Source organism: Ahaetulla prasina, chromosome 8 (assembly GCF_028640845.1).
Source record: "Ahaetulla prasina isolate Xishuangbanna chromosome 8, ASM2864084v1, whole genome shotgun sequence".
Taxonomy (NCBI): Eukaryota; Metazoa; Chordata; class Lepidosauria; order Squamata; family Colubridae; genus Ahaetulla; species Ahaetulla prasina.
Genome location: NC_080546.1, coordinates 17,478,893 through 17,506,196, shown reverse-complemented (window position 1 = coordinate 17,506,196; position 27,304 = coordinate 17,478,893). Strand labels below are relative to the sequence as shown.

General features: G+C 40.5%; 1 protein-coding gene across 1 annotated transcript in view; it reads right to left on the bottom strand.

Moving 5' to 3' along the window:
• The window catches only part of LOC131203050 (E3 ISG15--protein ligase HERC5-like), a 50,329-nt gene extending 24,097 nt beyond the window's left edge, over window positions 1-26,232 (bottom strand). Inside the window, exons 1-9 of the mRNA XM_058192921.1 lie at window positions 24,600-26,232; window positions 20,324-20,444; window positions 17,531-17,607; window positions 17,070-17,291; window positions 10,606-10,697; window positions 5,945-6,075; window positions 4,251-4,399; window positions 3,229-3,302; window positions 1,476-1,579 (exon numbers count right to left, since the gene is read on the bottom strand). Coding sequence (XP_058048904.1) covers window positions 1,476-1,579; window positions 3,229-3,302; window positions 4,251-4,399; window positions 5,945-6,075; window positions 10,606-10,697; window positions 17,070-17,291; window positions 17,531-17,607; window positions 20,324-20,444; window positions 24,600-24,966 — 1,337 coding nt within the window. The 5' untranslated portion in view covers window positions 24,967-26,232. The remainder of the gene's footprint in view (window positions 1-1,475; window positions 1,580-3,228; window positions 3,303-4,250; window positions 4,400-5,944; window positions 6,076-10,605; window positions 10,698-17,069; window positions 17,292-17,530; window positions 17,608-20,323; window positions 20,445-24,599) is intronic.
• Between the last annotated feature and the right edge of the window lie 1,072 nt (window positions 26,233-27,304).

The following is a 27,304-nucleotide window of genomic DNA, read 5'->3' as shown; positions in this document are numbered from 1 at the left end:
CAGAAAGCTGCACAAATATTCTATTTTATTATTTTATTTTATTTTATTTTATTGTGGACTTCAAATCCCAGAGTTCCTCAGCCAGCAAAGCAGGAAGTCAAAGCAAGCTTTTTTTTTTCTTCAGTAGCTGAAGAAAGCATGGCGTTGCCAGCCCGAAAGAGCAGTAATTATAGGTAAGTCAAGAGGGGGAATTGGCTGGGCATGGGTGGGGGCTCTTGTAAGTGGGGGCTGTTAAAAAGTGAGTTTAAAAGCCTGTGAGGATCAGGAAACTCCTCTGAGATTGCCAGAGGAGGCTTTTAAAACCTCGTTTTTTTTTCTTGTTTTTTCCCCCCTTCGGCTGAAGAGGGTTTTTTTAAAAAAACTTTTAAAGGGTTTTGATGATCTCTGCTCAGCCCCGCGATCATCAGAGGTTTTTTTTTTACTTTTAAAGGCATGTTTCGGCTGAAGAAAAACTTTTAAAAGTAAAAAAAAAAAACCCGCTGCCGATGATGCGGCTCAGCAGAGGCAGGGGGGCGGGGCCAAGGATTTTTGCTACCGGTCCTCCGAACCAGCAGCTGCCATTGCTACCTAATTGGGCGAGCCGGTGCGAACTGAGAGCATTTCACCCCTGGTAAGGAAGGCTTTACTTTTAAGAAATTAAAAATGGAAAGAGAAATATTTAACACTCTTGAAAGGTTGTAGTTTTAGATTGCTATCTACGTGGCCCAATAGTTATAAGGAGGTGGGAACAATTACTATTGTTTCTGTTTGACATATCTATTAGGAAGTTGTTTGGTTTGATCTTCATGTACATTTATGTGCTCTTTGAAATCCTTATTTCGAAAAGAAATAGTGGAACGTATACATGTACTGGTACTTATGTACATATTCTTATATAAAATATATTGGTGGCTTTTAGCTAGAATTAAGAACCAATGACCCTAGTTTAAACCAAAGAATCCCTAAAGGGAGATTAATACTATTAAATAGAGAGACACACGAGTCTATTTTCCATTGACCAGCTATTGCCCAGTTGCATTTGACTCTGGATTTATGAGACTATTTTACAAATGCTAACTTACGACAGAGAAAGGTGGTTCTCATTTAATGTCCCCTCATTCAGCGACAGTTTGAAGGTACGATGGCGCCAAACAAGGGGGACTTACAGCCAGTCCTCGTAGCTATGGCTATTGCAGTGTCCATTTGTGGCCTTCATTGCTCTTTGGATAAGCAAATCAATGGGGAAGCCAGCAGGTGGTCACAAATAATGAAAATGTGATTGCAAGAAGCTGCATCCACGCGGGATTTAACTAACGACGGGAACTGGGATTTGCTGGAATTGCTGTCATAAGTCAATGAGATCACATGATGTCACAATTTATGACCACATCACTTAGCAATGGAGTTCTCAATCTCAATTACTGTTGATAAATTAGGACTACCTGGCTATTTGTTTGCAAGAACTGCAGAAATCAGATTATCCCTGTGGTATTTACCATTTTATATTACTCCAGCAGCTGGGATCTGAATTGGACAACCACTTAGCAACCTTTTCCTCCTCAACTGTGGTCAGTGTTTGCGTTACATTGGTGTATGCATTCTGCAAAAAAAAAAAAAAAAAAAGAGGTAAAAATGTATTTTTACATATCTTGTACAATGTTTAAACCACAGATCGGGAAAAGCCGTATATAAATACTTTCTCTAATGAAGAGAACACACCCACCCACCCATATATTGTATTACTCATAAGGATAGAAAATATTTCCCCAGATCTGGAATACAAAATATATCAGGGCTGGAAAAATATTCAGACTGTGCATCCATTAATTTGACATTTCCATGTATAATTTGGTTCATGGACTTTTCTTAGGTACTAGAAGCTGCTTGGTTATATTAACAATGACAGTGTCAGTTTTGGAAGACAATTTTCTTTTTGCTTCTTAACTGCCACATATTTTAGCTGGGGAAGTTGGGAGGGGGTTGTTGTTGGAGCGATAGGAAGTTAGTCATAACAACATTCCGTATTCAAGGACTTTTGCCTGTGTCTGATATAGACTGCCTGAAGATTGTATCCAATTGAGCGTGAAGAGTTGATTGGACAATGTGATGAATTTGTGGGTGTGGGGCAGGGCTGTGAACTGTCAACTAGGTGTTGAAAACCTGGAAGCTTTCAGTTTCGGGTTTTCCCAGCTGTGCCAACATGACATCTTTAATAAATTGGTACTTTGAGGAACCTCAAGCCTCAGAGCTTTATTTCGTTGGGGGTGTTCCTTGGAACCCTGACTGACAGCTTGCTTCTCCTAGCAGGTGTCAAGCTGTGACAAGCTTTATCTCTTCTGCTCCACTTCAATTCAGAAGCACAAACACTTTTATTGTTTTATTAGAATCCCAATTTGTATACGAAGCCCTAAATACCAGGTAACTTTTTAAAAATAGAGATAAACGGGAAAAGAGTGGATAACAGCTCTTGCCCAGCCTTGCTTGGATTTGAAAGTTAAGTTGATTAATACCTGGATGGGAGATGACTAGAGAATACCAAATACTATACACTAGACCAGGGGTCTGCAAACTTGGCTCCCATAAGACTTGTGGATTTCAACTCCCAAAGCAAAGCTGGCTGAGGAACTCTGGGAATTGATGTCCACAAGTCTTAAAGGAGCCAAGTTTGCAGACCCCTGGACTAGACTAGACCAATGTTTCTCAACCTCAGCTACTTTAAGAAACTAAGGAAGAAAACTATGCTGAATTGTGTCTACATATTATCCTGAGCCTAATTGTATTCACCTGTTCCTAACACTTAAAACTTGACTCAACAGTATTGTTATCTTTCTACTGATAAAGAATAAAATGTGATTATGACAAGAATTTGCTAACTGCCTAGATCAGGGGTGTCAAACTTGCACTCGCAGCCCAGATACGTCACGCACTAGCCACACCCACCCCTTGTTTAGCAAAGTGGGGGAAGTTGCAATACGTCACGACGTGACAGCACAAATTTGACACTCCTGGTCTAGATAGACACTGAATAACTAATAAGACATTTTGGAACAATAACCCATGTCATGAAATGACGCAGCATTTAGGATTATCATGTGAGTGAATTAGGGCATTTTTTTCAAAGCTTTACGCAAGCCCTGTCTGACTCATGACAAAGCCAATTCTGGAAGGAATTTTAAAAAAATCAAATAAATGTTGGGATTTTGTATTATAAATTATACATGTTTGTTGCCAAGTTCCCCATTCGATTACCTTTTCTTCCAGGTAAAGCACAATACTTTGGTTGTTTCCGGCAATGATTTTAACTACCTTGTCCAAGGTACTTCCTTTAACAAGAGACAGAAAAAAGAGTGATTCTTCCCTTAAGATTAAGAAAGATTTCTATCTAGAATCTGGTTAGTAGAGGGGTGTCAAACTCGCGGTCCACGGGCCGGATGTGTCATGCGCTAGCCATTCCCTCCCCCAGCTTAGCAAAGCGGGGGGAAGTACCAATACGTTACGTGAGTTTGACACCCCTGGGTTAGTAGAACTTTGGCTAATACTACTTAAAGTGCAAGCTACTTAATAAAAAGAAACTTCTCACTATCTCATCAGAATCAATCACTGCCTATCAAGAACCATCTCAGCACATTGAATTAGAATCTGATACTTGTTTGAGAACACATATACTGCCAAAGCTGGATTGTCTATTAAAGGTAAAGATAAAGGTTCCCCTTGCACATATGTCTAGTCGTTCCCGACTCTAGGGGGTGGTGCTCATCTCTGTTTCAAAGCCAAAGAGCCAGCGCTGTCTGAAGACGTCTCCGTGGTCATGTGGCCGGCATGACTCAACACCAAAGGCACACGGAACGCTGTTACCTTCCCATCAAAGGTGGTCCCTACTTTTCTACTTGCATTTTTTACGTGCTTTCGAACTTATAGGTTAGCAGAAGCTGGGACAAGTAACGGGAGCTCACCCCGTTATGCAGCACTAGGGATTTGAACCGCTGAACTGCCGAACTTTCAAACAACAAGCTCAGCGTCTTAGCCACTAAGCCACCGCATCCCTCTGGATTGTCTATTAAGGCAACATAATTATAATCACAAGCCAATATCCCATCTCAATCGTGTTCTCCGACATGGCCTTTTAGTTGTATCTTGGTCACATTTTTCCCTACTAGCCACATCTCTCTGTATGCATCTGTTATTTATTGTCATCTGAAAATCATTTTTGGCCTTAGGATTTAGCTCGTACTTTGCATATAACGTTCAATTTGAAAAATGGTATGACTTACTGGACTTCATGTGCTTATTATGAATAGCCAGACTGAGCGGAAGTGGAACCAGCTGGTCATTTGTTCTTCCTTCTCCAAGTTGCCCTGCTGCTCCATAACCAAATGAATATACTGCCCCAAGAGCCGGGACATAAACCAAAGTGTGCCATCTGTTTGCAGAATCATAGATAATTCATAGGTAAAAGTTTTATTGATCGCAATCAGGCCCTTATAAACTGAGAAGATATTATGACTGTTGACTACAAATTGTTCCTATTCTGTTGTTTCTTTAAGATTCTGAAGCAATACAGATAAGTCCTCAACTTACGACCACAATAGAACCCAGCATTTCTGTTAAGTGACCTTTGCCCCATTTTATGGCCTTTCTTGCCTCAGTTGCTAAGTGAATCACTGCAATTGATAAGTTAGTAACATGGTTGTTAAGTGAATCTGGCTTCCCCACTGATTTTGCATGTCAGAAGGTCGCCAAAGGTGATCACATGTCCCTAGAATATTGTAACCATCATAAACATGAGCCAGCTGCCAAGTATCCAGATTTTGATCACAGTCACCTGTCTGAAATGTTTGCTATAGCAGGGGTCTCCAACCTTGACAACTTTAAGACTTGTGGACTTCAACTCCCAGAGTTCCTCAGCCAGCTCAGCTGGCTCAGGAACTCTGAGAGTTGAAGTCCACAAGTCTTAAAGTTGCCAAGGTTGGAGACCCCTGTGCTATAGCGTCTTCTGCTTGAGCAGAGGGTTGGACTAGATGATCTATTAGATCTCTTCCAACTCTGTTAATCTGTTAAAAAAAAACCTCCTAAACTTTCCAACTCTGATATTTTATGAAATCTAAGTACTCTCAGGACAGGCCATTGACCATCATCCTGGCCAAATGGAGGAAGGGGTTTAAATCTGCAAAAAAATATTTGTTTTTTTAAGCCAGCTTTATTTGGCTTACCCATTGGATTCCAGGCAGTTGATTTTTTTTTTTTTGTTTACATTTATATCCCGCCCTTCTCCGAAGACTCAGGGCGGCTTACAGTGTATAAGGCAATAATAATATAATATAACAAGCAAAATAAAAACAGTATTCAAAATATATATATAAAAGATAATACCCACCATTCAATACAGTTCATATATTTAAAAAAAACACCCTACAGAGAGTTTCATCTGGGAAAAACAACCAGGTCTTCAATGCCTTGTTCAGGATAGGAGCCACATGGATTACAGAAGGAATCTCATTCCAGAGAAACGTCTTTGATCATCATACAAGGCATTGTTTCATTGAAAGGACCTGGAGCCCAGTGACTCTATTTGCTCATACTGGGTGGGAAAAAACCGTGGAAGATAGGTGGTCCCTCAAGTAACCTAGGGCCTGTGCTATGTAGGTTTTATAGGTAATAAGCAGCACCTTCAATCAAACCTAGAACAAGACTGGCAGCAGTACAGGGAGTTCATGAACCAGAGGTATCAGACAGGTATGTTGAAGCATCACTTCTGCTTCTGTAATTTGGACCCAGTTGAAGTTCCCAGTTGGGTCTTCAAGGGCAGCTCAACAGCACTTACTGATGTATGTGCTTCTCTTGCTTGTTGTTGCCTCTGTTCCATTGATATGCAACTTTGGAGGCCAGGAACCTTTCCCTGAATTCACTTGTTATTAATTGTCCTCTGGACACCATCAAATATTTGGAAGGAAAAGGGATTTCTTACCTTCCGCACGCTACCTGGGTCACTTGCGCACCAAACAGCTCTGCCACAAGACGTGGAAACAGCTCATTGCAGGTGGAATTGTGGCCAAGCTGCCCATAGCAGCCAGATCCAAAGGTGGAGACTAATCCATCCTTAATGGGAAAGAAGAAAAAACATGGCATAGTTCAACGCGAAGCCTTTTTCACTTGGCTGGGAATATGAAAAACTGCATGAATTATGAAGGGAAGGAGAAATGGTGGTACATAGTAGAAAGAATATAGTCCAGGGGTGAAATGCTCCCTGTTCGGACCGGATCGCCCGATCCAGTAGCAATGGCAGCGGGTGGTTCGGAGAACCGCGATCATCAGAAGGATTTTGGTTTTTTTTTTACTTTTAAAAGCATTTTTTCATCGGCTGAAAAAATGATCGCGCAGCTCAGCTGGGATTGTCAGAACCCTTTAAAAGCATTTTTTCTACAACCTCTTCGGCTGAAGAGATTGTAAAAAAAAAAAGCTTTTAAAAGGCTCCTCTGGCAATCCCAGTTGAGTTGCCTGATCGCGAGAACCTTTTAAAAGCATATTTTCTACAAGCTCTTCATCCGAAGAGGTTGTAAAAAAAATGCTTTTAAAAAGTTCTGGAGATCAGGCAACTCAGCTGGGATTGACAGAACCCTTTAAAAGCTTTTTTTCCTCTAGCATCCCAGCTGAGTTGCCTGATCGTCACAGGCTTTTAAAAGCATTTTTTTACAACCTCTTCTGCCGAAGAGGTTATAGAAAAAATGCTTTTAAGAGTAAAAAAAAAAAAAGTTGGCCACACCCACCCAGTCACATTACCCCCACCACCACCAAGCCACACCCACAGAAGAGGTAATAACAAACTTTACATTTCACCCCTGATGTAGTCTATATTCTGGACCACACAGGCATCAACAAGGAAACTTAAGTCTATATTAAGGAGAATAATAATTGCAGCCTGTACAAACCATGCATGAGTATGCAGCTAGTCCTCAACTTACAACCATTTGTTTAGGGACCATTCAAAGTTACAACAGCACTAAAAAAGTGAATTATTATTTTTCACACTTGCGATTCTAGAAACATCCCCATGGTCATGTGATCAAAATTCAGATGCTTGGCCACTGGCTTGTCTTTATGACAGTTGCAGTGTCCCAAGGTCATGTGATCATCTTTTGCAGCTGTCAGCTTTGGAAGCCATATTAGGGTGGAAGCTTCTGTGCTGCCACTTTCTCATATGTGGGAAAGGAGGAGGGGGGGATTTAGTCGAGGCGTTGTCTTTAGACACAATAGCATTCTTGCTGTCAGTCAGGGAGATCCTGCATCTGGAGGAGGAGTGGTTGGAGTGCTGTCTCGAGATGCGACGGTTGGCGATTGGAGCATGTGATCAGCTGCGGAGTCAGGGGATGGTTTTGGAGGTTTTGATTTACTGAGGGAAAACCCGGACCTCTCAGATTCGGGTTTTCCCAGATGTGCCAGTTTAGCTATCCTAGTAAATAGAAGTTTGAAAAATGCTTGCTTTGGAGTTTTTACTTGGAATTGGGGGTTTTTCTAGAACGCAGACAGCAGCCTTCAGACCAGCAGAATCAAAGGGGAAGCCAGATTCTCGGAACAAGCGTGTTACTAATTTAACAACTGCAATCATTCCCTTAACAACTGTGGAAAGAAAGGTCAAAAATTTCCATTGCTAGGTGAGGCAGTTGTTAAGGGTATTTTGCCCCATTTTACAGCTTTTCTTCCCACACTTGTTAAGTGAATCCCTCCAGTCGATGAGAGAGTAACCCGGTTGTCAAGTGGATCTGGCTTCCCCATTGACTTTGCTCTTCAGAAGGTCGCAATAACCGTATTGGCTAGCGATCTGAACTGCTTGCGATTGCCTTGAGGACGGATGCATTAAAGCGGAGACTCCTCCCCTATTAAGTTTATCACACCTGAAGCCAGATTAGGCTAGCGATTGGGAGTGATTGCAGCTGGCTTGAGAGGGAGACATCAGAGCAAAGATTTCTCTCTTTTTTAATTCATCGCGCCTGAAGCTGAATTCGGCTACCGATTTGAAGAGCCTGCATGTTGTGTCTTGTCCGCTCTCACAGCAGCCCGGGCCTTCTTATCTGCTCCCGAATACGGAGGAATGTATGCCTCCCGGCCCCAGTCCTGGCTCCATGCCCAGACAAGCTGAAGAGGAGGGGGCACCTCCCGGTCCCAGCCCTGGCTCCATGCCCAAGCAGGCTGCAGAGGAGGGAGCATCCCCCGGCCCCAGCCCTGGCTCCATGCCCAGGCAAACGGAGCAGCTAGACCCCTCCCCCTCCTCCACAGCATGTGAGCCTGAGGAAAGTTTATTTCCAACAGCTGCTGATTGGAGTGACCCTCACATCAGAAGACTGGATAGGCGGAGGCAACAGAAGGAAGGGAGGGGCAGGCCTTAATGAGTGCTGAGTCATGGAGCCACACCCCATGGCCTATATAAAGGATCTGCTTTCTGGCAGTCTCTGAGTCAGGCAAAGTCGAACTTATCTTGCTGAAGTCACTTACTGGTCTCCTGCCTGCTCTGAGGACTTTGCTGGGACTTTGGGCAGAGCTGCAGAGGCAAGCCTGATTCGGATTTCCCTGACCCAGCCGTCAGCGGAGGAGTGGGACACGACACTGCAACTGGATTGTGGAGTCAACCATTGGAGCGCGATTCTTCGACTCGCAAGTATACTTCCCATATTTCCGATGGTCTTAGGCGACCCCTGGCAAATCGTCATTTGAGCCCCAACAGGGTCGCGACCCACAGATTGAGAACCGCTGATCTAGAGGGACGCTACAGCATTGTTACCTGATGATGTGCTGCAACTGTATATTTGAGCTTTATGATTGTTGCTTGATCATGGCCAGTTACTGATTCCTCAATATTTACTGACTGTTGTGTATTGAACTGTGTTTTGCCGAACTGAAAGAAGACCTTGTTTGTTGTACAAGTCTATGTTTGGTAAGAAGACTTGATATTTGTAACATCCCTGACTGGCTTAATATGTGTATGACCTGGATTGTTTTTGGACTATGACTTTGCCTTTCCCTAAAAGTAAAAGAATATCAAACCCCAGTTTGTCTGTGTAGTAACTGTTACTGTCCACAACCAGTCTCAGTCATTTTCATGCATAGGGTACTCTGCTCAATGGTCCACAACCTTAGTTGTGAATCCAGATTACCCTTAACAGAACTGTTGTAAGTCGAGGATTACTTGTATAGTACAGGTAAACTTCAATTAAGGACCATTCGTTCAGAGCAGTGTGCCCTGCCCTTGTGACCCTGGCAGCCACTGCAGTACAAGAGACCTCTGCTGGCTGGGCCCACCAATGCACAGTCTTCCCCTCTGCGCCACCATTCCCGGAAAGCATCATCCTGTCCCACTACTCCTAGAAGGCTTGGGCCCCGTACAGGTCCATGATGCAGGTCCATTCACCTTCCCTTTCTTCACAGCTCCTGACAAGCAAACGAGGGTGAAATCCAGCAGGTTCTGACAGGTTCCGGAGAACCAGTAGCAGAAACTTTGAGCAGTTCGGAGAACCGGTAGCAGAAGAGTCTAGAGATCCCCAAACTTGGCAGCTTTAAGACTTGTGGATTTCAATTCCCAGAATTCTCCAGCCAGCTATGCTAGCTGGCTGGACAATTCTAGGAACTGAAGTCCACAAGTCTTAAAGCTGCCAAATTTGGGGACATCTGGTTTAGACAGTCACTTATCTAAATCGGTATAGGTCAGGGATGAAATCCAGCAGGTTGTCAGGTTCTGGAGAACCAATAGTGGAAATTTTGAGCAGTTCGGAGAACCGGCAAATACCACCTCTGGCTGGCCCCAGAGTGGGGTGGGAATGGAGATTTTGCAATATCCTTCCCCCAGGAGTGGGGAGGGAATGGGGATTTTGCAATATCTTTCCCCTGGAGTGGAGTGGGAATGGAGATTTTGCAATATCCTTCCCCTGTCACGCCCACCAAGCCACACCCACAGAACCGGTAGTAAAAAAAAATGAATTTCACCACTGAAGCAAACCCAACCAATGTGAGGCACAATTACTGTAGAAAGCTAGTCCTTTACTGGCCGAGGAACTCTGGGAGTTGATGTCCACAAGTCTTAAAAGAGCCAAGTTTGCAGACCCCTGAGCTAGTCAATGTAATATTTCCAAAGGTAAAAAGAGCCTCAGAACATTGTGTGAGCCAGTGTTCATCTTGAGAGGTTTCTGGGACTTTTTCTAGCCTTCAGAGACATCATGAGGGCTGGCGCTTGTCTCACTAGTTCTGAGACAAACTCCTAGAAGTGCCTGACTAGGTGGCTTAGTGGCTAAGACACTGAGCTCGTCGATCAGAAAGGTCGGCAGTTCGGCGGTTCCAATCCCTAGTAAAGGTCTCCGGCGTGAGCAGGGGGTTGGACTAGATGACCTCCAAGGTCCCTTCCAGTGGTGGGATTCAAATAATTTTAACAACCGGTTCCCTGCCCTAATGATTTCTTCCAACAACCAGTTCATCAAACTGCTCAGAAAGTTAACAACCGGTTCTCCCGAAGTGGTGCGTACTGGCTGAATCCCACCACTGGTTCCTTCCAACTCTGTTACCGTTGCTGAATCTGAGACCTAGATATCATACAAAATATCATACAGATCAGATGAAAAGTTTAAAAAATTAGTCAATATAAACCTTAGAGAGAGCTGCAGTGTGCTCGCCACCACATGAAATAAAAACTGTCTTCTTATGCTTCAATGCCTTCACGCTGGCAGGAATGCATCTGTCTGAAAGGGAAAAAGGAAAATTAAATATAACCACTTCCAGATACTGACAATGGTTGTTGTTTTTTTTTTTAAAAAGGTGAAATAAAAATATGTTATTGTATTTAACACATTCAATAACAGATGGGTTAACAGAGTGATTTGAAGATTACTGTAATGTTTAGGTTAACCTGTTGACTTTTTAAAATATATGTATTCTATGATCCTAATGTTGGGCCGATTTGATTATCAGATAGAGATCCCCTTACTTGGAATATTTGTTTATTTAATATAGTATTTTTGTTAATATAGTATCTTTGTTAAATATTTGTTTATTTAATATAGTATTTTATTAAATAATTTTATTATTTAATAAAGTATTTTTGTTTGTTTATTTAATATAGTATTTTCGTTAAATTTTGGGAAAGTTTATAACTATTTGTAGACCTGTTATGTAAAGGGGAGGAGAATTTATCATTTTTTTCTTTTTCTCAGCATCTAGTCAGGGTGGATTCTATGTTTATGTTTAACGTTAAATTGTTTAATATTTGGGTCATTTCCCCCCCTTTTTTGTACACATCCTTTTTTTGTTGTTGTTGTTAGTGTTGGATGCATGTCTTTCTGTTTTTCTATTTTATGTGTTATTCTTGTTGATAAAACTACACAAGGTGAAATCAAATAATTTGGCAGAGTTGGAAATTGTTCTGCAATTGGAAATTGGATTCTTTGTCAAGTACTGTGCTGCCTTTCTCTCTTCCTTGTTGTATATTATTTCCCTTGTTTGGTATCCAAGCAACTCCAATCTTCTGACAATATATACTTTCTTTTCGATTTCTTTTCTATTTTACCCAATCCTTCATTTTATGGTTGTACATTTATATCTATAATCTTCTCTTCTTCATCCCCTCCTCCCCATTTTCCATCTATTTTAGCGATATCTGGGTTTCTATTTCTTCATTACCATTTTTCTCATTTCTTTTCCATTTATTAACATTGACTTTTATTTCTGTCTCTTTTCTAACCATACATAAAATCTTTCCCATGTCTTGAAATATACCGATTCCTCTTTATCTTTTATTCTTAAAGTTAATCTATTCATTTCCGCACAATCTAAGATCTTTTTTATTACTTCACCTTCTGATGAGATTCTCCCTAACTTCCAATTTTGCGCAAATACAAGTCTTGTTGCTGTTATTACATGAAAAATTAAATACATTTCTTCTTTGCTATATCTTTCTGGCAAAATATCCAATAAGAAAATTTCTGGCTTTAATTCTATGGATTTGTGTAGCATTTCCTTTAACCATGTCTGTATTCTAAACCAATATGTTTTTGCTTCTATACATGTCCACCACAAATGATAATATGACCCGGCAAATTCGAGCATTTCCAGCATTTAGCTGATTTATCTTTAAACATTTTTGCTAGTCTTTGTGGTGACATGTGCCATCTATAAAACATTTTAAATAGATTTTCCTTATATCCCGTTGCCATTGCAATTTATAATTCCTTTCTCATCTTGCAATTCTTCATACAATTCTGCTAGTAATCCATCTGGCCCCTCGGGTTATTTCCATTTTTTTGTCTTTTAATCCCCTCTATCAATTCCATCATTGATATTCTTTCTTCTAGTGCTTTTTTGAATTCCTCTGATATTTTAGGAATCTTTGTTTTTTCCAGATATTGTTCTATTTTCCCTTCTGATATCTGCTCTTGTTGGTATAGTTTCTTGTAATATTCCTCACTTATTTTTTTATTTTCCTCATTTTGATAACATATCTTTCCCTCTTGGTCTAATAGTTGTGTTATTAATTTCTTTTCTTTTTCTTTTTTCATTTTGTATGCCAACCACCTTCCTAGTTTATTTGCATTTTCAAAAAAATTTTTGCTTTGTTGATTTTATTTTTCTTGCCACATCTTCATTTTCAATTAGATTCAATTTGTGTTTTTTCAAGTCCATTTTTATTTTTTTTATCTTGTGGATTTTTTTGTAAGTCTTTCTCTAATTTCTTATATTCTTCCTCTATTTCCCTTTGTATTTGTTTATTCTGTTTATTTTTTTTCCCCTGCATAAGTCATTGCCAAACCTCTTATATATGCTTTACTGGTGTCCCATACATTTTGCAATGATGTATCTTCTTTTCTATACTCTTTGAAAAAAAATTGTCAGTTCTTTTTCCATGTATTGTATAAAATCTTTTTCATTTAATAAGCTTTGATTTAATGTCCATCTCACTTTTTCTTTGGCCTTTCCATACCATCATTATCGGGTTGTGGTCTGCCCATATATTTGTCTCTATCTCAATCTTGTCTATCTTAGATATTAAATCTGTAGACATCCACATCATCTCTATTCTTGACCATAACATATGCCTATTTGAATAAAACGTATATTGCCTTTCTTTTAAATTTCTCTTTCTTCAAGCATCTTGTAGAGTTAATTCATCTACCATTGTGTAGAATGTTTTCGGGAGTGTTTTCCTTGGTTTTTTACTCATTTTTGTAGATTTATAGTCCAGTTCATTATCCACTATTGCATTATAATCCCCCATTATACAAATATTTTCATATTCATATTCTAATATTTTTCTATGTAATTTTGCATAAAATTCTTCTTGATTATTATTCAGAGCATATATTCCTATGAGTAATATTTTTTTATAATTCATTACAATTTCTATCATTAACACTCTTCCCTCGTCATCTTCAAATATTTGTTTGGATTGAATTGTCTGTTTGATATAAAATACCACACCTCTTTTACTTTGAAAGACCAATGTTGCATAAACTTCCTTAATTTTGTTCTTTCCAAAAAAAATTTATGTTGTTTTCTAATACGAACTTCTTGTAGAAATATAATTTCTAATTTTAGCTTTTCTAATTTGTTAAACATTTTCCTTCTTTTTATTGCCAAATTTAGTCCTTTATATTCAAAGATATTGCTTTAATTTCTTCCTCCATTTCTTATTTATTTACTTGTGTTGTTGATCTAGTCACTCTTATCTCTCTTTGTTCTCCAATTTCTTTTAGTCGAGCTCAGATTTACAGATTTAACTAGAGTTGGAAGGGACCTTGCAGGTCATCTAGTCCAACCCCCTGCCCAAGCAGGAGACCCTACATCTGCCTCTACCTAGGATCAAACTCACAACCTCCTGATACTGAGGTAAGAGCTCCACCATCAAATTATCAAAGTGATAAGAGATGAGGTGGAGCTCCACCTCCACCTCATCTCTTATCACTTTCTCTTCTTGTTCTTTAGTCATGTCTCTTGACTGTCCTTTCTTTTCCTCTTGTTGTCCATCTCTCCTTTCTTCTCTCAATCTCTCTTGTTCTTGAAGACCTATATGTTGTTAATAAAATCTCTCTGCTTTTTCTATTGAATCTAATCTGAATTTTTGCTCTTGCCAATTCACTAACATTCCTTCTGGAATCAGCCATTTGAAATTTATCCCTCTTTTTATCAGACATTTTGTGAGAAATTGGTATTCTCTTCTCAGGTCTCTCACTCTTCTTGGGATTTGTTTCAGTGCCACCACTTCTCTCCCTTTGTGTTTTATCGTTGTATTTCTCATCATTTGCAACATCTCTATTCTCAAAGTTTTCTTCGTAAATCTGACATGGATTTCTCTGGGTAAATTATTTCCCATCGCATATCTTGTATACACTCTATATGTCTCATCAATTCCGTTTAAAATTATTTCTTTACTTTCTTCCATCACTACTGCTAATATCTCTGCTATCTTCTCTGGTAGATTTTCTCCCTTTCCTCCTCAATTTTGAAATAAAAATCAGCCTTGTCCATTTCAAGGGTTATAATTGTTTTTTTCCTGATTTTTATCAGTATTTGTGAGTCTACAATCCATCTCTTCCACTTTTTTCTCCATTACCTCCGCTTTTTCTTCCATTAGTTGCAATCGTTGTTCATTTTTTCCTATTAACTCTTTAACTTCTTTCAATTCTCCCTCCATTCTTTCCATTTTTTCTAGTCCTTTCTTAAGATCTTCATGTATGTTCTATAACATATTTTTAAAATCCATATTAATTTTCTCTTGTTGTAATGTAGATTCTGTAGCCTTTGTTGGTATTGATGGTGATGATAAATGTTGCTTTCTTTCCCTTATCCATCTTGTCTCTTCAACTCACCATACTCAATTTGTAATCCAAATAGTTCAATTCTCAAGTTTCAACTATTTCTTTGTTTAAATTCCAAATTCAAATTCCAAAACTAGTCTTGAAACCCTCCAACATTTCAGGTTCTTGAGACAATCCACTTATGTTTATCTAAAAATATCCAAAGCTAACCAACAACCACCCAAAAAACGAATCGAAGGAAAAAAGAATTAAAAAAGGAAAAGAAGGGGGAAAAAAGGAAAAAGAAAGAAAGCCAAATCAGGGCAAAAAATAAAAATTCACCAGTTTCAAAGTTCCAAAATTTCAAGTTTTCAAAATATCCAATCACTCAGTCTATGTAGAAAAAATATAAAGTATCTTCTCCAAAAAGAAAACATTGCAAAGAGGAAAATAGAGAAAAACGAAAATGAAGAGAGAAAACAGAATCCGTAAAAATAAAAATCATACCAATCGCACATACACAGAGAAAAAGAAGAGAAAAGAAGATTAATCCAAAAGGAAAAAGCCAGGATAAAAAAATATCAGTATTCCAAAATCTTCTGACAGGAGAAGGGGACAGAAAAAAGCAAAAGCAAAACAAACAGCTAAGTATCCAGATAGTTTACAAAAACTTTCGTTTTTCTTTTCCTCCTCCTCCTCCTGTTACAAAATCACATGACCACTTCTTATCATCACTTCTTCTTGCCACCTTCCAAAACAATGTCCAAGGTCGCTTTGTTTTGTCTTCTATAAAATACTCCCATTTAATTTCTCTAGCGCCACTAGATGACAATGCCGCTTATTTAAAAGTCTTTCTTTTTTCCGCTTTAAACTTTCAAAGCCGAAATTTATATTTAAATAGCAATGCCTAACCATTCATTAGCCATACAAGTCTCTTTGTCCAATCTGCTTTCAATCCATTAAGTTTGCTTTAAAATTACTGTGTTTAGTTTTCAGTTAGTCTTTATGCCATAACTTTTCAAAAATCTTCAAAAAAAAATTTCTGTAAAACTTTTTGAATTAAAAAAAAATGTTTACAAACTCAAAAAAAAAATATTTTTAAAGTTTGGGAAATGAAAATCTAAAAAGAATCTTGTTTTCAAGACTTCCGGTTCTCACCCAGATAATCGCCTCACTATCTTTCTTTCTTTCTTCCATGTGGCTGCTCCGATTTTCGACAGCTCCTAATGGCTGTCTTCCTCCGCTGCTGGGTCGAAAGAAAATACCGGCGCTCCAGGAAATTTGTGATTTCCCTGTTCACACCAGCCTGTGCCCCCATTCTTCGCTGTCTCTCCAAGACAGCTATGATTCCCTAGGCAATCCCCTAAACAACTGGGATATCAGCGTTCTTCAGGAGCCCCTGAATTCACGCTGTGTCACCTTTGCTGGCCACACCCCTCTCTCCGAGTGCTGCCTTTCTCTATTTAGGAACATATAGGTAGTCCTCAACTTACAACTACAATAGGGACCCCAAAATTCATTGTTAAGGAGTGTGGACATTAAGTGATGGATCATGGGACCGCATCTGATTTTACAACTATTTCCCCCACTGTCATTAAGCAAATTACCATGGTCATTAACTGGGGCATCACATAAGTGCAACCTGCAACTTTCCTTGCTGGCTTCACCACTGAATTTGCTTATTGGGAGTTGGCTGGACGGGTTGCAAATGGCGATCACATGACCACGGGAATCACTGTAATTGCACAATGGTTCCAAAGTGCCCAAATCACAATCATGTAACTATGGCACTGTGGCAATCATGTGAGGGCCAGTGGTGATTATTTTTAGTGCCATTGTAACTTTGGCCATTAAATGAATGGTCATAAAGCAAGGACTACTTGTAAGTTTTATTTGAAAATCATATCACGAGTTTTCCAGATGTGTTTATCTAAATTACCCTCAGAACCATCTTCTCCTAGAACAGGAATGTCAAACTGGCAGCCCGTGGGCCGGATGCGTCACATGTAGGCCACGCCCACCCTAGCTCCGCAAAGAGAAAAAATGCTGTGAAACATCACGTGACGCTGCGAGTTTGACTCCCGTGTCCTAGAAGGTGCACGGTCCATGGTGCTCTATGATGAGCTTGGTTGTTTTCTTGCAGACGATGCATTACCAAACTAGGTAACATCATCAGTGCATGGATGATATTACCTAGTTTGGTGAAGAAACGTCTGCAAGAAAACAACCAAGCTCAGAGACCAATGAGTTTAGATGGCCCATTTCCTACGATTATGAGCATATCTCAAATGCTTCCCCCACCCCATTTCTGGAATTTCTCCTTACCTTCTTTGTCTCCAAGGCCAAGCTGTCCATAGGTATTCTTTCCCCAAGAGTAAACAGTCCCAAACATAGAGACAACCACGCTGTGAGCAGATCCAGCTGCAATGTTAACCAAAGGAATGCCTTCCAATTCTTCTACCAGCCGTGGATCCTTAATGCGACCCATCACATTTCCCATTCCAAGCTGGCCATGTGCATTCTCACCCCAGGCAAAGAGTTCTCCTCCTGAGTACAACGCACAAAAGGAAGCCGTTAATACGGAGCCTTCTATATTTATCTATGTCTTTCTATCCCACTTTGCCTTGAGAGTTCAAAATGGTACACGTGGAATCTTCTCCCTTGATTTCATCCCTACAAAAATTGCTTGGAAGAGGGCGGGGGCTGTGCCTATCAGCTGAGACATCCCAACCGAAGTAGAAGGCAAGTAAAAGAGTTGTTAAAAGAAGTGCAAAAGCAGCCAATACCTTTTGAAAGAGCCAAGGAATGATAGTCACCACATGCAATCTGAATAATTTGTTTGTTTCCTAATTCTTTCAGTAGTCTGCAAAAGAAGGAAAAGAGACAATACATGCTGCTCAGTTATCATCTTCTATAAAGGTAAAGGTTCCCCTCGCATATGTGAGCTAGTCGTTGCCGACTCTAGGGGGCGGTGCTCATCTCCGTTTCAAAGCCGAAGAGCCAGCGCTGTCCGAAGACGTCTCCGTGGTCATGTGGCCGGCATGACTCAACGCCAAAGGCGCACGGAATGCTGTTACCTTCCCACCAAAGGTGGTCCCTATTATCTTCTATATATATATATATAAAAGCTATATATATATAGAATATATATATATATATATATATATATATATATATATATATATATATATATATATATATATATATACATATATATATATATATATATATATATATTTGTTTTCTGAGGTTTTCACGGTGTTTGTATATAGGTCTTTGGTTGTTGGGTTTTCTCCGTGTAAAATTGGAAATGTTTGGAAAAACATTTCCAATTTTACACAGGAGAAAACCCGAACAACCAAAGACATATATATATATATATATATATATATATATATATATATATATATATATATATATATATATGTATATATATATATATATAGAATATATATATATATATATATATATATATATATATATATATATATATATATATATATATATATATATATATATATATATATATATATAAAAGCTATATATATATATATATATATAGGTCTTTGGTTGTTCGGGTTTTCTCCGTGTAAAATTGGAAGTGTCTTGGCGGCGTTTCGTGAAGTCTCATTCGTCATCTTCAGGCTTCAGCCGTGCTTCTGGGAGCAATGTGTGATCGCAGCTGTTTCTTCCTTTTAACTGCTAGTGGGGTTTGAACTGATTGGGTGGGAGCTTGGCTGTGCTCTGATTGGATGGGGTTTTGTGCTCTGATTGGCTGGGGTGTGTCCTGTGTTGGTGGGGGCTTGGTTGTGCTCAGTTTAGTCTGTGTTGCAGGGGGATTTGAGCTGGTGAGCTGCATAGCTGTTGTTTGGCTTTGTGGTCGTGCTACATCTTCATAGTGGGTGTCAGTCTGCTGCATGTATGGTTTGGGGGGGTTTGAAATGGCTAATGTTGCAGCTGCGGTCTGGCTTCTGGTCCTTGGTCGTGCTTCATGATCAGTGTGGGTTTGGGTCTGCTTTCTGGGTGGATGTGCGGTGGTGACATCCTGTGTGGACCTCGTGAGTGTGGGTCTGGTGTCATTCCTCGTGTTAGGGACTCGTTTGTCAATAAGGGCAGGTTTCCCCCAGCCAATCAGAGCACAAAAAAACCCCCATCCAATCAGAGCACAGCCAAGCTCCCACCCAATCAGTTCAAACCCCCACTAGCAGTTAAAAGGAAGAAACAGCTGCGATCACACATTGCTCCCAGAAGCACGAAGCTGAAGCCTGAAGATGACGAATGAGACTTCGTCGAAACGTCGCCAAGACACTTCCAATTTTACACAGGAGAAAACCCGAACAACCAAAGACCTATATACAAACACCCGTGAAAACCTCAGAAAACAATATATATATATATATCTTTTATATATATCATCTATCTATCTATCTATCTATCATATATATATAGTGGTCCCTATCATCTTCTATATATATATAAAAGCCAAGTACCATTCACTCATCACAAAATCTCCAGAACTGTAAAGCAGTGGTTCCCAACCTTTTCTTGTTTGAGGCACAACCTTTTCTTGTTTGAGGCACCCTTGGAAAGCCTTTCAAAAGTTCCCGGCACCCTTATAAGGAAATAGATATTTAAAATCTCTGTAGCTCAAAAGTTCCCGGCACCCTCAAAAGATCTCACGGCACCCCTTAGTGCCGCGGCACACTGGTTGGGAACCACTGCTGTAAAGCCTAAAAACTTGAAACTTGGCACGTATGTTCCTCTTGGCTTCTAGGTGCTCACTAAGAAAGGATTTTTTGAAACAACCAACAGATCATTAGTACTGCTTATACAGTATTATATTAAGGGGTGTACATAAGTGCACCTGCGTGCCTACTGTCCCTGTCCTAATATTCCTTTTTACTTACTTTTATCATGTATCCAAATTATGTTTAGACTTTTACCTGTTATCTTATATATGATTGACAAAATAAATAAATAAATAAATAAAATTAACATGCTCTGATGCTAAGGAGTTAAGACATTCTACTCCCCCTCCCCACCCGAAAAGAACTCTGTTCCAACGGTGAAAGGAGTGGCCCGCGGTGCCTCTGCCAGCGAAAAGAGAGCTCAGGATGGCTGCACGTGGCCCTCCCAAGCTCCGTTTTTGTCTGCAATGGCCTCTTCCAGCAAAAATGGAGGTCATGCACAGCCCTCTGGAGCTCCGTTTTCGCTGGCGGAAGGCTGCAGGAGGATTCCCCCCACCCCGCCTTGCCTGGACCACCACAGGTACCCCCAACAACGAGTAACGTTGAGCTGGCCACTCCCCAGCCCACGAAGTCAAACACAATCCTGATGCGGCCCTGAATGAAATCGAGTTTGACATCCCTGTTCTATCAGAACTGAAGAAGCTTCTGAGATGAGAAATGAAATGTTTTCAAGGAAAAAAAAACCCAAGAAAGCCCAGCTGCCTTACAAGTCATGGAATCAGCAAATTGAATGATGAGTATTCTCTCACCCATGAGCCTTGTTCATTCAGGGTTTTTTTTATTAAAAACAACAACTATCCTACCATTAATATATAATAAGAAAATTTCTACCTTATTTGTGGGGTTTTGGTTGTGATATCATACTCTGAAAGTTTTCCATTTGATGAGAGAATAAGCAGGTGAGACGCTTCACAATCCAGTGAGTTTATCTTCTCTTTTAAGTAGATGCTTCCTGCAAACAGCAACAGAATGTCTACCATGATTTTCACCAATGATTATTTTAATTGGTACTAAGCCACACTAGGAATTCTGTTGGATTGAAAGGCTGGAGTCATTATGATTCTTAATGAATGTATCTTTTCTTTTTATGTACCCTGAGAGCATACGCACCAAAGACAAATTCCTTGTGTCCCCAATCACACTTGGCCAATAAAGAATTGTATTACTATATTGTAAGTGGGAGTTAGATAGGAGCAGAGGCAGTCACAATTCACCTATGGACTTCATTAGATTATTATTCATGGGGCAATTCATGTCTCAGCTCAGTTTAACCTATGTGGATGTTAATAAGATCAAAAGAGCAGAAATCTTATGCCTTGAGGTCCTTGACTAATAATTAAAATAATTAAATTAAAACTCCTTTTTTATAACCCGTCGGGTTATTTGGGGCAGAGTCGGGACGACGGAATGGAGCTGAGTGTTTACTGGCTGGATGCCCTTCCTGATGCCACAGGGAGTTTGCAACAGATATTTTTTTTTCTTTGCGCTCCAGGAGAGAAACATCCACCGTGTCTAGGATTGAACTCTCAACCTTCTGAGTGGAAGGCGAACATCTTCACCACTACGCCACCACACCACTCAATTAAAATAATTAAATCAATAAAGTAAAACATTTAATTGATAATTTAATTAATTAATAAATAATGCGGTATTAATAATCAATAGCATATTAATTATTAATAAATATTAATAATTGAAAATACTGAATGATGAAAAATATGATTTTTTTTAATACATATACTTCCTAAAGCAGAACGGTGTGTACTGTACTGATAGATGGCATAATAAAAAGCAGAATTTGATATAACTTGTACAGGTAGTCCTCGACTTACGTCCTCAGTTGAGCCAAAAATTTCTCTTGCTAAGTGAGGCATTTGTTAAGTGAATTTTTCTCCATTTTATGGCCTTCCTTCCCACAGTTGTTAAGTGAATCTGATTTCCCCATTAACTTTGCTTTTCAGACGGTGGCAAAAGGGGATCAGGTGACCTCAGAACACTGCAACCGTCATAAAAACGAGCCACTTGCCAAGTGTCTGAATTTGGATCACGTGAGCATGGGGTCGTAAGGGTGAAAAACAGTCATTAAATCCCTTTGTAACTTTGAACGGTCACTAAATGAAATGTTGTAGATCGAGGACTACCTGTATTTGAGATGGCTCCTTGAGAGAAGTGTCGACTAGCTTTGGTAGAAGAATTAAAACACTGAAGAGCAATGCAGAAACTTTGGTTGGTTCAAAATACGGTGGCTGACATAATCTTCCACAAGCCTAGACATGTGTATGTGCTACCTCTTTTACAGGAGTTGTGTTGGCTGCCCATTCGCTTCCAGGTGCCATTCAAGGCAGTGGTGGGTTTCACATTTTTTTACTACTGGTTCTGTGGGTGTGGCTTGGTGGGTGTGGCATGGCTTGGTGGGCGTGGCTTGGTGGGTGTGGCATGGCTTGGTGGGCGTGGCTTGGTGGGCATGGCAGGGGAAGGATACTGTAAAATCTCCATTCCCACCTCACTCCAGGGGAAGGTTACTGCAAAATCCCCATTTCCTCCCGATCAGCTGCGATTTGGGAGGCAGAGAATAGATGGGGGCGGGGCCAGTCAGAATGTTTACTACCGGTTCGCCGAACTACTCAAAATTTCCGCTACCGGTTCTCCAGAACTGCTCAGAACCTGTTGAAACCCACCTCGGATTCAAGGTGCTGAGAATCACCTTTAATACCCCTACATAGCTTGGGGGACCATAGCTTTGAAGGTCTACCTCTTCCTAGTTACATCTACCTGAGCTACTGGGGCAGAAAGAGACCTGCATGTTGCAGGTCCCACCCATTAGGGAAGATGAGTTAGACCAAGAAAAAAATGATTCCCCCCCCCCCGTTGGAATATAATTTCCTAGAAATAACATAAGTTGTTACTTTTCCAGAAAGGTCTGAAGATTGGTTTTGTCAACAGGCCTGGGTACCCCAGGCTGACAGAGAGCCAACCAAGAGGCTAGTGCAATATTATCTGTTCCTGCCATAGTGTAGGCAAATTGTCTGGGTTTTATGTTGTGGATTTTTAATGCTATAAATTACCTAGAGCAGGGGTCTCCAACCTTGACAATTTTACGGCCTGTGGACTTCAACTCCCAGAATTCCTCAGCCAGCATGCCCTGACTGAGGAATTCTGGGAGTTGAAATCCACAAGTCGTAAAGTTGCCAGGGTTGGAGACCCCCTGACCTAGAGTATAGTTAGTCCTCAACTTACAACCACAATTGAGCCCAACATTTCTGTTGTTAAGCAAGACTTTTTTTTTTAAACCTTTGCCCCGTTTTATGACCTTTCTTTCCACAGTTATTAAATGAATCACTGCAACTGTTAAGTTAGTAATATGGCCAAGTGAATCCGACTTCTCCATTGACTTTGCCTGTCAGAAGGTTGCAAAACCTGATCACATGACCCCGGGATACTGCAGCTGTCATAAATATGAGTCAATTGCCAAGCTGTGCCAACAACAACAATAAAATGAAACGCCAAGGCTATTGGCTAAATAGGGAAGTTGGAAAAAATATCCTAGAAGAAGGAAAAAACGTTTCATAAGATGGATGGATATAAGTCACCAGGCTGAACTCCACGCGATATCTTTGCCTTTTTATCAGCCAAGATGCCAAATTGAAAAAGCCTCAGCTCTTACCAACTTTTCTGTTTTCTAGGAAGGCTGAAGCATTCAGGAGACAAAACTAAATATGCTGATAAACCTGCAATTTGTTTTGACTGGAGTTGTCATTTTTAACAAGATAAGAAGACTGCAAACAGGCTGGAGTGATTAGAACAGGGGCTTCCAAATTTGGGAGACTATGCACTTCACCTCCCAGAATTCTACAGCCAGTCATGCCTGCTGAGGAATTCTGGGAGTTGAAGTCCACAAGTCTTAAAGTTGCCAAGTTTGGAGATTCCTGGATTAGTGTTGAACTAGGAGACCCCCCCACCCCCCCACCCCGGTTAACAGTATTGAAAGAGCCAGGTTCAAATTCTCCTACATTCACAAAGCTGACAGTAACAGAGTTGGAAGGGACCCTGGAGGTCATCTAGTCCAACCCCTTGCTCACACAGGAGACCGGCACTAGGGATTCGAACCACCAAACTGTTGACCTTTCTAATCGACAAGCTCAGTGTCTTAGCCACTGAGCCACCTAGTTTACTCTCACTACTTTACTCACTGGTCGCTCCCCAGAGGGCACACCAAAGTTATACAGTACACATACACAGTACACTAGAAAAGAAGAATTAGGGGTGACATGATAGCATTATTCCAGTATTTAAGGGGCTGCCACAAAGAAGAGGGAGTCAAATTATTCTCCAAAGCACCTGAGAGCTGGACAATGGTTGGAAACTTATCAAAGAGAGGAGAAACCTGGAATTAAGGAGAAACTTCCTAACATTGAGGACAATTAACAACTGGAATAGCTTGCCTCCAGAAATAGTGGGCGCTCGATCACTGGATGTTTGTAAGAAGAGTCTAGAGGTCCCCAAACTTTGCAACTTTAAGACTTGTGGATTTCAATTCCCAGAATTCTCCAGCCAGCTATGCTATGCTATGCTGGCTGGAGAATTCTGGAAGTTGAAGTCTACAAATCTTAAAGCTGCCAAGTTTGGGGACCTCTGGTCTAGACAGTCACTTATCTAAATCGGTATAGGTCAGGGGTGAAATCCAGCAGGTTGACAGGTTCTGGAGAACCGGTAGCGGAAATTTTGAGTAGTTCGGAGAACTGGCAAATACCACCTCTGGCTGGCTCCAGAGTGGGGTTGGAATGGAGATTTTGCAATATCCTTCCCCCAGGAGTGGGGATTTTGCAGTATCCTTCCTATCCTTCCCCTGGACTGGGATGCTGATGGAGATTTTGCAGTATCCTTCCCCTGCCACACCCACCAAGTCGTGCCCACAGAACGGGTAGTAAAAAAAATTGGATTTCACCACTGGTATAGGTTCTCCTGCTTAAGCAGGGGGCTGGACTAGAAGACCTCCAAGGTCCCTTCCAGTTTATTCTATATTCTAACATAAAAGGGTTTTGTTTTGTTTTTTTGCTGCTATCTGGCGGCCGTCCGGATTTGGAGGCACTGGATTACGGTTACTCACTGCGACTTTCCACAAGGGGCTGATGCGGTTCGTCTTGCGCCCAGCCGAAGAGGAGGACGGTTTTAGGTGCCTGCGCCATCGCTAAGTAACCTTGCTTACAGCTGATCTGGCAAATGGCTTCAGGATCCTCTTTGAAGATGCTGCGGTGGTACTTCGCCGTCGGGAACAAGAGCAACGCGGGCCCGACTGGCGGGGAGGAGACGGCGGCAGAATCCAACCCATCGCTCTCTTGGGATCGCCACTCGGGCACCTTCGTTTCGGCAACTTGCTCCCCGGGCCTCTGGAGGCGGCTCGCAGGTCTCGAAGCCGAGCCTGCCGGGGAACGACTAGTGGCTCTGCCGGGGCGTCTCTTCCGTGAGGCCGGCATGAGTGAAAGATCCTCCTGGCTTCAGATCGCCCAAAGGAAAATGGACAAGTTGTGCAGAACGCGCGTTTTTGTCCTCTCCGGGGCTGCTTTTGGGGGGTGGCTGGACTTTCCAAACGTAAGAGAAGGCGTGCCTGGGGAGGAAATCGAAACTGCGGCGCTGTCAGGGCAGGGAATTGGCTTTGGCTGGAAGGAGGACGGAGGCTGGGCGAATAAAGGGTGGGAACTCCGGCACGACTTATCGCTTCTTTGGAAGCCTCTCCGAAGCATCGGATAGTCACCGCGGAGAGGCGGTGGCGCTTTGTACGAAGGACACGCAGCCGCGGCTCCCTCAGCTTTCGGCCCCCGAGTTTCGGTTTCGTTTCACAGGGGCTTTTTTTTTCAGGAGGCAACTGGGCTTTCTTGCTGTGTTTTGTTTTCTTTTGAAGACGTGTCGCTTCTCACCCAAGAACATACATCTATCACATTACATCTATTGTAATGTGAATCATCTATTGTAATGTGGATCATCTATTGTAATGTCCTTCCTGTTAAAGACTACTTCAGCTTTAATTGCAATAATACTAGAGCAACTAATAGATTTAAACTTAATGTCAACCGCTTTAATCTAGATTGCAGAAAATATGACTTCTGTAACAGAATCATCAGTGCTTGGAATACTTTACCTGACTCTGTGGTCTCTTCCCATAATCCTAAAAGTTTTATCCAAAAACTTTCTACTATTGACCTCACCCCATTCCTAAGAGGGCCATAAGGGGCATGCATAAGCGCACAAACGTGCCTACCGTTCCTGTCCTATTGTTTTTCTTTTCTTCTTCCTATATATATGCTTATACCTCCTTATATTTAGTCATATAGAATAGAATAGAATAGAATTTTATTGGCCAAGTGTGATTGGACACACAAGGAATTTGTCTTGGTGCATATGCTCTCAGTGTACATAAAAGAAAAGATACGTTCATCAAGGTACAACATTTACAACACAATTGATGATCAATATATCAATATAAATCATAAGGATTGCCAGCAACAAGTTATAGTCATACAGTCATAAGTGGAAGGAGATTGGTGATGGGAGCTATGTGTTTATTTACTATATAATCTTTTTGTATGATACCTACATATATTGTTGTGGCAAAATAAAATAAATAATAAATAAATAAATAAATAAAAATAAAAAGAAGCATTTTCAGCTCGGACGGGATAGTGGGGAATGGAGGGGTTTATATTTATTATTATTATTATCATCATCATCATCATCATCATTATTATTATTATTATTATTATTACTCTTTACGCCAAGTGCCTGATCTTCGGACTTTTCGCCGTGAGCTGAAAACGCATTTATTTATTCAAGCGGGACTGGATTAAAAGTTTTATTAAATTTTAACCGGGGTTATTTATTAATTTTTTAGGGTTTTAAACTTTTTAAAGTTCGGCCACTCTTGTAATATGCTTCGTTTTAAATTCTGTTTTGATTGTGTATATTGTGGGTTTTAATTTTGGCTGTACACCACCCTGAGTCCTTCGGGAGAAGGGCAGTATAAAAATCTAATAAAATAAATAAATAAATAAATTTATTCATTACACATGAAACTCAGTCAACTGAACATTCAAAAATGCATCGCAAATCCCATTGACTGGTGCTAATGGTTGATAGGAGTTGCTGCCAGCATCTTAGGTATCAGCCAAGTACCTTCTTAAGATGTAGGAAGTTCCAAGTATCGCAGTTTTTTGCAGTTCTGCTGGTGTTATTGCAGGAAGCTGCAATTTGTTGATGTATTTTATTAAATTCTTGGAGGTGGGATCAAGTGCCCATATGACAATGGGTATCACTCTTACATGTTTCACCCATAGCCATGTAGTTTCGATGGCCAGGTCACGATACTACAGCTCTGATGGGATAGTGGGGAATGGAAGGATTTATATTATTATTTTATTTACACAAAATGACAGTATACACAGCAAACGAGATAACTATGCTGGATTTCGTATCACAGATCACTAGTCGAACACTTCCCAAGCGTCTAGGACTGCGTGATATATCGGTGAATTATGCGAGCAGATCCCAGTAAGGTGGCCTTCTGCAGCTGACCAATGGAGATCTTGTCAGCACCAATTGCTTTTTTTTTTTTGTATTCAAAAAGTTTTTATTAGTCAAAAAAGGTTTATACAAATACATATCAGGTATGGTAAATTTTCATTTTTCTTATCTAAAATAAGAATTTTACTCAAATTTTTTAACACATACAACAGCCATATGGCAAGCAGGTGACACGAAGTAGCTAAGTTTACAAATTTTAAATACGTAATAAAGAAGGGTCAAGAATAAACAGAATAT